The 12,014-nt window shown below is 41.6% G+C and overlaps 2 protein-coding genes across 4 annotated transcripts; both read right to left on the bottom strand.

The window, feature by feature from the left end:
• Positions 1–820: 820 nt before the first annotated feature.
• LOC121690857 lies at positions 821–5,002 on the bottom strand. 2 transcript variants are annotated; one of them, XM_042071131.1, is made up of 5 exons: positions 4,901–5,002; positions 4,304–4,645; positions 4,086–4,196; positions 3,661–3,717; positions 821–3,274 (listed from the first exon to the last, which is right to left on the bottom strand). In XM_042071131.1, exons 1-5 carry the CDS (start codon positions 4,953–4,955, stop codon positions 2,940–2,942), a joined length of 900 nt encoding a protein of 299 aa, XP_041927065.1. In that variant the 5' UTR covers positions 4,956–5,002; the 3' UTR covers positions 821–2,939. The 2 variants fall into 2 exon arrangements, with proteins under 2 accessions (XP_041927065.1, XP_041927064.1); XM_042071130.1 differs by lacking the exon at positions 4,901–5,002 and having other exon boundaries at positions 4,304–4,892.
• Positions 5,003–7,567: 2,565 nt separating this feature from the next.
• LOC121690883 lies at positions 7,568–9,983 on the bottom strand. Of its 2 annotated transcripts, XM_042071133.1 has the most exons (5): positions 9,905–9,983; positions 9,308–9,649; positions 9,090–9,200; positions 8,665–8,721; positions 7,568–8,278 (listed from the first exon to the last, which is right to left on the bottom strand). In XM_042071133.1, the coding sequence occupies exons 1-5, from the start codon at positions 9,957–9,959 to the stop codon at positions 7,944–7,946; spliced, it is 900 nt and encodes a 299-aa protein (XP_041927067.1). In that variant the 5' UTR covers positions 9,960–9,983; the 3' UTR covers positions 7,568–7,943. The 2 variants fall into 2 exon arrangements, with proteins under 2 accessions (XP_041927067.1, XP_041927066.1); XM_042071132.1 differs by lacking the exon at positions 9,905–9,983 and having other exon boundaries at positions 7,578–8,278; positions 9,308–9,788.
• Between the last annotated feature and the right edge of the window lie 2,031 nt (positions 9,984–12,014).

Genomic DNA, 12,014 nt, shown 5'->3' with positions numbered 1-12,014 from the left:
GTTGGGGAGATAACTGTATCCTGAGTTCAGACATGTACTGTACACATCATCACATCTCATGGTGCTCATTTTGGGCAGCCGTGGCCTGCTGGTTAGGATGGATTGGGATAAATGCAGAGACTAAATTTCCCTCACGGGATCAAAAGAGTATATGATAGCTTCAGCGAAAGTTCTACTAGGAAGACTCGTAGTGTAGCCTTTACTCCTCCCATGCTTACATGGAGCCAATCCTAGCTTTGCCTACATTTCGGGAAAGCCCTGCAATCTGATCATTCACTCATTCAATCAGCGCTAGCCTATAGGAATTCAGTGGGCTCTTTAAATATGTTCCACCTAACACTGCTTTTGCTTCTCAGTACGCCGACTTTGACGTCCCCTCCACCTCCCCTCCAGCCACCTCTGCCAGCAGTCCACGTCCATCGGGCATGGTCTGCCTACCACATCATCTTCCTTCAGCCACCGCCACCAGTTGGTCCCCATCTTGTCGTGGGGGGTAGGCTCCCCGCCCCTGCCTTCATCCATCGGCAGGAGACGAGATCCGCTCATCGCTGGACGGATCCGAGACGGGGCCTACGCCAAAGACTGTTACCTATTCAGGACTCTATCATGCTTGTATCCAAGCCGTTCCTTTACTCATTAAATTGTTAACTGATTCTATTCTGTCTACTGAGTCTTTCTGGTTGAAATATACTTATACTTATACTTACTTATACTTTAAGTTCAATTGCAATAGATTCTGTTCATTTCCTCATTGAATTGAATATTCTGCATGTGTTGCCAAATGTCATATGTTGCACAAAGAAGAAACCAAACAAGACACTTGTTTTAAAAGCCTTTATTCAGTGGGGAAGGATGTGTTTTAGCATGCCCCTTACAATGGACCTAACTTGAATCTTCAACACATTTTGAAAATAAAAAGATTGGCTCGAAAGGATTAGCTGTAAAACACAATTGATAGTTATCACAGCATGCACATACTGTAGTTATCACAGCATGCACATAGTTATCACAGCATGCACATCACATCATGCACATAGTTATCACAGCATGCACATAGTTATCACAGCATGCACATCACATCATGCACATAGTTATCACAGCATGCACATTTTCTGTGCAATTTCTCTGATTATTATTTACTGTGTAAAGTTGCAAACCTTTATGATATGTCGTTACGGAGCTCAGGGACAACATGATGTTTGTGGTTGTACATATGACTGGAATGAACTTATTCAGTGGCTAAAATGTCATTTTGTTTTTATATACTAAACTGAAATCGAAGTGTTCTTGTCAATGATGGTTCAGTTTCCATCGCTTCCCAAAAGACAACAAATCAAAAAGTATATGTCTGAAAAACGTAAACTTAAAAAAGTCTGCCAAACACGCTACATTGTTTATACTATAAAGGGATAAGTTGCTCCACTTTTGAAGCAAGACCTGAAGGGAGGTAGGATACTAGTGGATTAACATGGTTTTGAAACAAAAACACAATAGTTAAGTTAACACAATAAGTTTTTATCATTCATTACATTTGTACAACACTCATCCAACTCAAATACAGTGTCCCTCCTCTCCACGAGGGGGCACTCCAGTGCTGCATTACACTCATAACTCAGAACAATGCTCCTGTGCTGCATTACACTCATAACCCAGAACACGTCATTGGCTAGAAGGCATGTCTGGGCTTGTCTGGGCATGTCTGGCAGATAAAGGGGCGAGTCAATATATCCAATGCATTCGCAATAGAAACCTTTTTTTTTCTTTTTTACAAAAACCTTCCAGAGTGTTAACATATTCTCTGTGCACCACTGTCATCATCATCACCATCATCATCATTTCTGCTAATAAGGAGGTCATGATTTATGTGCAGTTAGCTTGTTTATCTCTATTCAGGATTATGCAAAAAACTAGTTGTAGCTTGGTCACAGGAAGAACCTGATAAACCTGTTTGACCATGAATCATGGACAGCCTAAATATATTAATATTTGTGCTACTGTCTTAATACTGCTGCAGTATATGTATATGTGTATTTTATATATATATATATATATATATATATATATATATATATATATATATATATATATAAACATGGTTTCTCTGATCACTAGAAGCTGTGAGAGCACATACTGGAGGCCCAGATTTACCAGAAGCAAAGACCTTAGACATTCTGACTTGTGTGGTGTAAAAATGTAAATAACAGGTAGGACACTTGTCAGTTGTGAGTTTTTGAAATCTATATACAAACTTACCCAGAAGAGAGGCTTTGGAGTTTCAGTAATATAGTGTCAGTGACATCGAATTAACTGAATGATGAAACTATGTCTATTTTACAGATGGTCTGAATGGCAGGAAACCTTAGCAGTAGAATGGTACTGACCAAGCCCATGCCTGTTTAAGTACAGTAATTCAGCAGAGACCAGGCTGTTGGTCTAGCTGTGGGTTGTCAACTGCACACAGGTACTCAGTTGCATGGCCTTGGAGGACTTCTGCACTCTCTGAGCGACCTTCTTCTTATTATTATTATTATTGTTATTATTATTATTATTATTATTATTATTATTATTATTAATAATAATTGTTATCTTTACTATTATTCTTCTTTAATATGATTATCTTTATAATGTGAGGGGTAATGCATAATCTGCTGGTCAGTATACGTAGGGAAACATATCTCAACATTGCCCAGCTTATTATACGTCAAAACAAGAAAAAGAACACCCATTATGTCATGTTTTTGTGGCAGCAGTAATATGAAGACAAAGGGGACCTTCAAATGTTGGAAATGACATTCAATTCAATCAAACAGTCTTCAGTGTTTTGGGAAACCGTACGTATAGTAACATTTCTATAGAGAAGCCTAGCTTGCTCTGGTATATATAATATATAATAATGTCATTATGTGTTGCATATCATAGCTAATACCTAGGGTTGTTTCTCACACAGGTAAGGCGGAGATGGTTCTCCTGTTGCTGTTGTTGTTGTTGTTGTTGTTGTCCTCCACTGTGTCCGTTCTGCAGGGACAGAGAGCGGTGCTCCACTGCCATGGTCCTCTCCCTCCTCCATCCTGCTTCTGTTCTCTCGCTCCTCCATCCTCCTCTCTATCCCTCTCTTTCTCTCCTCCATCCTCCTCTCTATCACTCTCCCTCTCTTCTCCATCCTCCTCTCTCTCCCTCTTTCTTTCTCCTCCATCCTCCTCTCTCATCTCCAGCTCCACTGTGGACTCTTCTGCCATCAGATGGTCATTCTGAGGCCCCTTACCACGCTCTGGGTCTGTCAATCAAAACCATACAGCAACAACAAAGACCCAACAAAACAAAAACACAAAATTAGTAAACTGTACAGATCAAAGAGATGTTTTACAAGTGTTTTAACAGACGGTTTAACAGAACCAGTGGTCATTCGTATAAGACTTCATGGGAAGCACTTGTCTGTTGAATACTAATGATCACAGTACTCATCCCATGACTAACAGGTCTCTCAGTCAAAATCACACAATAACAGCAAACCAATAACGACGTCATTATCATACACCGACGTGATAACATTAAAATCATGGTGGCACTTTGATAATTTGTACAGTTCTCTATATGTTGCTATGGGATTTAATAGAATGTAAATATGTTATGCATCTGATGAAGAAGGAATACACATCATACCAGTGCTGTTGTATGGGGATGATGAGCTGCACTTGTTCCCAGTGCCTGGACAGAGGCCTAAAGATAAACGATATATTTGATCATTAACCTTGTGCAATCTTGTCACAGCATGTAAGTGACCTCACTGCAAAAAAATTAAATATATCCAAGTGTTATTAATCTTATACGAGAATGCTGGCAAGTACGACACTCCATCTGGCATATATATTTTTTTTTCTTTGTTTTGCCAATGACACTAATTACATTAGATAAGCAGTGCTTCATTACTAGCAGTGACATCCATATATGGTTTTAACATTTCACATATGACACGTGGGCAAGATCTCAAAATAAATCTAGCTCATGTTATACATGTTGAAGAAGCTTATGTACATTTGGGAAGTAAGTAAATCTGTAGCAGAGCAAAACAACCCAGAAACACTTACAGATAATAAAGGTCAGTATCAGTAGCCCCAACAGACAAGCAGTTGCTGGGATACCGATGTGCCACACCCTCCTGTCAGCAGGGGGCGCTACTGACTCTTCCTTGCCACCATCTGTGGGACACCAATACAGTAGTACTGTCAATGTCAATGACGCAATATCAATATCAAGTCATTGCATAAGGAGGTGATGTGTGAAACGTAAGAGAGCTCTTACTCACCATCTTTTCTCTCCACTGTCCACAGGTCAATCAGTGTTGTCTTACAGTCCAGGCTGCCATGACATACAACACACTGAAAGGTGGTGAGGTTGTCGTGCTCAGAGACGTTGCGTAACTCCAGGCTGAAGTTGCCAAACTGCAGCTGACTGGTGAAGAGCCGGGTCTTGTTATGGTAGGCAGGGGACTGATGTTCAAACTCTTCCCGGCCTTTGATGAAGACGTGAACCACCTCGTGTCTTTTGGCCGTTTGCCAGAAGAGCCGGAGGTCACGCAGAGAGGGAGGGGGGTCTGGGAGGTCGCAGGGCAGGAGAGCGGTCTGGCCGAGAGTCGCGAGCAACTGCAGGGCTTTAGGGGCTGCAGGGGCTGCAGTGTCTTTCGTCGTCTGTGGCTGCACCTCTGGGGCTGTATGCTGGTGCAAGGCCTCATGGGTAAGTGCTCCAACCCCACCTGTGGACACAGATAACATCTCAAATGTACTGAGGGTGTGAGTGATGACGTGATGCAGGCATCCTCTCTCCCGCTGCTTTCACTTCTTATTTCATTGTCTTTCACAGACACAAACACAAGCACAAAACCATGGGGCTTTAGGGCCTGCAGGGGCTTTAGGGGCTGCAGTGTCCTTTGTGGTCTGTGGCTGCACCTCTGGGGCCATATGCTGGTGTAAGGCCTCATGGGTAACTGGACATACTGTTGGGGAGATAACTGTATCCTGAGTTCAGACATGTACTGTACACATCATCACATCTCATGGTGCTCATTTTGGGCAGCCGTGGCCTGCTGGTTAGGATGGATTGGGATAAATGCAGAGACTAAATTTCCCTCACGGGATCAAAAGAGTATATGATAGCTTCAGCGAAAGTTCTACTAGGAAGACTCGTAGTGTAGCCTTTACTCCTCCCATGCTTACATGGAGCCAATCCTAGCTTTGCCTACATTTCGGGAAAGCCCTGCAATCTGATCATTCACTCATTCAATCAGCGCTAGCCTATAGGAATTCAGTGGGCTCTTTAAATATGTTCCACCTAACACTGCTTTTGCTTCTCAGTACGCCGACTTTGACGTCCCCTCCACCTCCCCTCCAGCCACCTCTGCCAGCAGTCCACGTCCATCGGGCATGGTCTGCCTACCACATCATCTTCCTTCAGCCACCGCCACCAGTTGGTCCCCATCTTGTCGTGGGGGGTAGGCTCCCCGCCCCTGCCTTCATCCATCGGCAGGAGACGAGATCCGCTCATCGCTGGACGGATCCGAGACGGGGCCTACGCCAAAGACTGTTACCTATTCAGGACTCTATCATGCTTGTATCCAAGCCGTTCCTTTACTCATTAAATTGTTAACTGATTCTATTCTGTCTACTGAGTCTTTCTGGTTGAAATATACTTATACTTATACTTACTTATACTTTAAGTTCAATTGCAATAGATTCTGTTCATTTCCTCATTGAATTGAATATTCTGCATGTGTTGCCAAATGTCATATGTTGCACAAAGAAGAAACCAAACAAGACACTTGTTTTAAAAGCCTTTATTCAGTGGGGAAGGATGTGTTTTAGCATGCCCCTTACAATGGACCTAACTTGAATCTTCAACACATTTTGAAAATAAAAAGATTGGCTCGAAAGGATTAGCTGTAAAACACAATTGATAGTTATCACAGCATGCACATACTGTAGTTATCACAGCATGCACATAGTTATCACAGCATGCACATCACATCATGCACATAGTTATCACAGCATGCACATAGTTATCACAGCATGCACATCACATCATGCACATAGTTATCACAGCATGCACATTTTCTGTGCAATTTCTCTGATTATTATTTACTGTGTAAAGTTGCAAACCTTTATGATATGTCGTTACGGAGCTCAGGGACAACATGATGTTTGTGGTTGTACATATGACTGGAATGAACTTATTCAGTGGCTAAAATTTCATTTTGTTTTTATATACTAAACTGAAATCGAAGTGTTCTTGTCAATGATGGTTCAGTTTCCATCGCTTCCCAAAAGACAACAAATCAAAAAGTATATGTCTGAAAAACGTAAACTTAAAAAAGTCTGCCAAACACGCTACATTGTTTATACTATAAAGGGATAAGTTGCTCCACTTTTGAAGCAAGACCTGAAGGGAGGTAGGATACTAGTGGATTAACATGGTTTTGAAACAAAAACACAATAGTTAAGTTAACACAATAAGTTTTTATCATTCATTACATTTGTACAACACTCATCCAACTCAAATACAGTGTCCCTCCTCTCCACGAGGGGGCACTCCAGTGCTGCATTACACTCATAACTCAGAACAATGCTCCTGTGCTGCATTACACTCATAACCCAGAACACGTCATTGGCTAGAAGGCATGTCTGGGCTTGTCTGGGCATGTCTGGCAGATAAAGGGGCGAGTCAATATATCCAATGCATTCGCAATAGAAACCTTTTTTTTTCTTTTTTACAAAAACCTTCCAGAGTGTTAACATATTCTCTGTGCACCACTGTCATCATCATCACCATCATCATCATTTCTGCTAATAAGGAGGTCATGATTTATGTGCAGTTAGCTTGTTTATCTCTATTCAGGATTATGCAAAAAACTAGTTGTAGCTTGGTCACAGGAAGAACCTGATAAACCTGTTTGACCATGAATCATGGACAGCCTAAATATATTAATATTTGTGCTACTGTCTTAATACTGCTGCAGTATATGTATATGTGTATTTTATATATATATATATATATATATATATATATATATATATATATATATATATATATATATATATATATAAACATGGTTTCTCTGATCACTAGAAGCTGTGAGAGCACATACTGGAGGCCCAGATTTACCAGAAGCAAAGACCTTAGACATTCTGACTTGTGTGGTGTAAAAATGTAAATAACAGGTAGGACACTTGTCAGTTGTGAGTTTTTGAAATCTATATACAAACTTACCCAGAAGAGAGGCTTTGGAGTTTCAGTAATATAGTGTCAGTGACATCGAATTAACTGAATGATGAAACTATGTCTATTTTACAGATGGTCTGAATGGCAGGAAACCTTAGCAGTAGAATGGTACTGACCAAGCCCATGCCTGTTTAAGTACAGTAATTCAGCAGAGACCAGGCTGTTGGTCTAGCTGTGGGTTGTCAACTGCACACAGGTACTCAGTTGCATGGCCTTGGAGGACTTCTGCACTCTCTGAGCGACCTTCTTCTTATTATTATTATTATTGTTATTATTATTATTATTATTATTATTATTATTATTATTAATAATAATTGTTATCTTTACTATTATTCTTCTTTAATATGATTATCTTTATAATGTGAGGGGTAATGCATAATCTGCTGGTCAGTATACGTAGGGAAACATATCTCAACATTGCCCAGCTTATTATACGTCAAAACAAGAAAAAGAACACCCATTATGTCATGTTTTTGTGGCAGCAGTAATATGAAGACAAAGGGGACCTTCAAATGTTGGAAATGACATTCAATTCAATCAAACAGTCTTCAGTGTTTTGGGAAACCGTACGTATAGTAACATTTCTATAGAGAAGCCTAGCTTGCTCTGGTATATATAATATATAATAATGTCATTATGTGTTGCATATCATAGCTAATACCTAGGGTTGTTTCTCACACAGGTAAGGCGGAGATGGTTCTCCTGTTGCTGTTGTTGTTGTTGTTGTTGTTGTCCTCCACTGTGTCCGTTCTGCAGGGACAGAGAGCGGTGCTCCACTGCCATGGTCCTCTCCCTCCTCCATCCTGCTTCTGTTCTCTCGCTCCTCCATCCTCCTCTCTATCCCTCTCTTTCTCTCCTCCATCCTCCTCTCTATCACTCTCCCTCTCTTCTCCATCCTCCTCTCTCTCCCTCTTTCTTTCTCCTCCATCCTCCTCTCTCATCTCCAGCTCCACTGTGGACTCTTCTGCCATCAGATGGTCATTCTGAGGCCCCTTACCACGCTCTGGGTCTGTCAATCAAAACCATACAGCAACAACAAAGACCCAACAAAACAAAAACACAAAATTAGTAAACTGTACAGATCAAAGAGATGTTTTACAAGTGTTTTAACAGACGGTTTAACAGAACCAGTGGTCATTCGTATAAGACTTCATGGGAAGCACTTGTCTGTTGAATACTAATGATCACAGTACTCATCCCATGACTAACAGGTCTCTCAGTCAAAATCACACAATAACAGCAAACCAATAACGACGTCATTATCATACACCGACGTGATAACATTAAAATCATGGTGGCACTTTGATAATTTGTACAGTTCTCTATATGTTGCTATGGGATTTAATAGAATGTAAATATGTTATGCATCTGATGAAGAAGGAATACACATCATACCAGTGCTGTTGTATGGGGATGATGAGCTGCACTTGTTCCCAGTGCCTGGACAGAGGCCTAAAGATAAACGATATATTTGATCATTAACCTTGTGCAATCTTGTCACAGCATGTAAGTGACCTCACTGCAAAAAAATTAAATATATCCAAGTGTTATTAATCTTATACGAGAATGCTGGCAAGTACGACACTCCATCTGGCATATATATTTTTTTTTCTTTGTTTTGCCAATGACACTAATTACATTAGATAAGCAGTGCTTCATTACTAGCAGTGACATCCATATATGGTTTTAACATTTCACATATGACACGTGGGCAAGATCTCAAAATAAATCTAGCTCATGTTATACATGTTGAAGAAGCTTATGTACATTTGGGAAGTAAGTAAATCTGTAGCAGAGCAAAACAACCCAGAAACACTTACAGATAATAAAGGTCAGTATCAGTAGCCCCAACAGACAAGCAGTTGCTGGGATACCGATGTGCCACACCCTCCTGTCAGCAGGGGGCGCTACTGACTCTTCCTTGCCACCATCTGTGGGACACCAATACAGTAGTACTGTCAATGTCAATGACGCAATATCAATATCAAGTCATTGCATAAGGAGGTGATGTGTGAAACGTAAGAGAGCTCTTACTCACCATCTTTTCTCTCCACTGTCCACAGGTCAATCAGTGTTGTCTTACAGTCCAGGCTGCCATGACATACAACACACTGAAAGGTGGTGAGGTTGTCGTGCTCAGAGACGTTGCGTAACTCCAGGCTGAAGTTGCCAAACTGCAGCTGACTGGTGAAGAGCCGGGTCTTGTTATGGTAGGCAGGGGACTGATGTTCAAACTCTTCCCGGCCTTTGATGAAGACGTGAACCACCTCGTGTCTTTTGGCCGTTTGCCAGAAGAGCCGGAGGTCACGCAGAGAGGGAGGGGGGTCTGGGAGGTCGCAGGGCAGGAGAGCGGTCTGGCCGAGAGTCGCGAGCAACTGCAGGGCTTTAGGGGCTGCAGGGGCTGCAGTGTCTTTCGTCGTCTGTGGCTGCACCTCTGGGGCTGTATGCTGGTGCAAGGCCTCATGGGTAAGTGCTCCAACCCCACCTGTGGACACAGATAACATCTCAAATGTACTGAGGGTGTGAGTGATGACGTGATGCAGGCATCCTCTCTCCCGCTGCTTTCACTTCTTATTTCATTGTCTTTCACAGACACAAACACAAGCACAAAACCATGGGGCTTTAGGGCCTGCAGGGGCTTTAGGGGCTGCAGTGTCCTTTGTGGTCTGTGGCTGCACCTCTGGGGCCATATGCTGGTGTAAGGCCTCATGGGTAACTGGACATACTGTTGGGGAGATAACTGTATCCTGAGTTCAGACATGTACTGTACACATCATCACATCTCATGGTGCTCATTTTGGGCAGCCGTGGCCTGCTGGTTAGGATGGATTGGGATAAATGCAGAGACTAAATTTCCCTCACGGGATCAAAAGAGTATATGATAGCTTCAGCGAAAGTTCTACTAGGAAGACTCGTAGTGTAGCCTTTACTCCTCCCATGCTTACATGGAGCCAATCCTAGCTTTGCCTACATTTCGGGAAAGCCCTGCAATCTGATCATTCACTCATTCAATCAGCGCTAGCCTATAGGAATTCAGTGGGCTCTTTAAATATGTTCCACCTAACACTGCTTTTGCTTCTCAGTACGCCGACTTTGACGTCCCCTCCACCTCCCCTCCAGCCACCTCTGCCAGCAGTCCACGTCCATCGGGCATGGTCTGCCTACCACATCATCTTCCTTCAGCCACCGCCACCAGTTGGTCCCCATCTTGTCGTGGGGGGTAGGCTCCCCGCCCCTGCCTTCATCCATCGGCAGGAGACGAGATCCGCTCATCGCTGGACGGATCCGAGACGGGGCCTACGCCAAAGACTGTTACCTATTCAGGACTCTATCATGCTTGTATCCAAGCCGTTCCTTTACTCATTAAATTGTTAACTGATTCTATTCTGTCTACTGAGTCTTTCTGGTTGAAATATACTTATACTTATACTTACTTATACTTTAAGTTCAATTGCAATAGATTCTGTTCATTTCCTCATTGAATTGAATATTCTGCATGTGTTGCCAAATGTCATATGTTGCACAAAGAAGAAACCAAACAAGACACTTGTTTTAAAAGCCTTTATTCAGTGGGGAAGGATGTGTTTTAGCATGCCCCTTACAATGGACCTAACTTGAATCTTCAACACATTTTGAAAATAAAAAGATTGGCTCGAAAGGATTAGCTGTAAAACACAATTGATAGTTATCACAGCATGCACATACTGTAGTTATCACAGCATGCACATAGTTATCACAGCATGCACATCACATCATGCACATAGTTATCACAGCATGCACATAGTTATCACAGCATGCACATCACATCATGCACATAGTTATCACAGCATGCACATTTTCTGTGCAATTTCTCTGATTATTATTTACTGTGTAAAGTTGCAAACCTTTATGATATGTCGTTACGGAGCTCAGGGACAACATGATGTTTGTGGTTGTACATATGACTGGAATGAACTTATTCAGTGGCTAAAATGTCATTTTGTTTTTATATACTAAACTGAAATCGAAGTGTTCTTGTCAATGATGGTTCAGTTTCCATCGCTTCCCAAAAGACAACAAATCAAAAAGTATATGTCTGAAAAACGTAAACTTAAAAAAGTCTGCCAAACACGCTACATTGTTTATACTATAAAGGGATAAGTTGCTCCACTTTTGAAGCAAGACCTGAAGGGAGGTAGGATACTAGTGGATTAACATGGTTTTGAAACAAAAACACAATAGTTAAGTTAACACAATAAGTTTTTATCATTCATTACATTTGTACAACACTCATCCAACTCAAATACAGTGTCCCTCCTCTCCACGAGGGGGCACTCCAGTGCTGCATTACACTCATAACTCAGAACAATGCTCCTGTGCTGCATTACACTCATAACCCAGAACACGTCATTGGCTAGAAGGCATGTCTGGGCTTGTCTGGGCATGTCTGGCAGATAAAGGGGCGAGTCAATATATCCAATGCATTCGCAATAGAAACCTTTTTTTTTCTTTTTTACAAAAACCTTCCAGAGTGTTAACATATTCTCTGTGCACCACTGTCATCATCATCACCATCATCATCATTTCTGCTAATAAGGAGGTCATGATTTATGTGCAGTTAGCTTGTTTATCTCTATTCAGGATTATGCAAAAAACTAGTTGTAGCTTGGTCACAGGAAGAACCTGATAAACCTGTTTGACCATGAATCATGGACAGCCTAAATATATTAATATTTGTGCTACTGTCTTAATACTGCTGCAGTATA

This window comes from Alosa sapidissima, chromosome 2 (assembly GCF_018492685.1).
Source record: "Alosa sapidissima isolate fAloSap1 chromosome 2, fAloSap1.pri, whole genome shotgun sequence".
Lineage (NCBI taxonomy): Eukaryota > Metazoa > Chordata > Actinopteri > Clupeiformes > Clupeidae > Alosa > Alosa sapidissima.
Note: the sequence above shows the minus strand (reverse complement) of the source record. Positions and strands in the feature narration are given on the sequence as shown.

Coding starts and splice junctions, on each gene's coding strand:
- LOC121690857 (XM_042071130.1), bottom strand. CDS start 4,769: ATGTTATCTGTGTCCACAGGTGGGGTTGGAGCACTTACCCATGAGGCC. Junction 4,197..4,303: donor GACAGTGGAGAGAAAAGATG/GTGAGTAAGAGC, acceptor GGTGTCCCACAG/ATGGTGGCAAGGAAGAGTCA. Junction 3,718..4,085: donor GATACTGACCTTTATTATCT/GTAAGTGTTTCT, acceptor GTTTATCTTTAG/GCCTCTGTCCAGGCACTGGG.
- LOC121690883 (XM_042071132.1), bottom strand. CDS start 9,773: ATGTTATCTGTGTCCACAGGTGGGGTTGGAGCACTTACCCATGAGGCC. Junction 9,201..9,307: donor GACAGTGGAGAGAAAAGATG/GTGAGTAAGAGC, acceptor GGTGTCCCACAG/ATGGTGGCAAGGAAGAGTCA. Junction 8,279..8,664: donor ATCCCCATACAACAGCACTG/GTATGATGTGTA, acceptor TTTGATTGACAG/ACCCAGAGCGTGGTAAGGGG.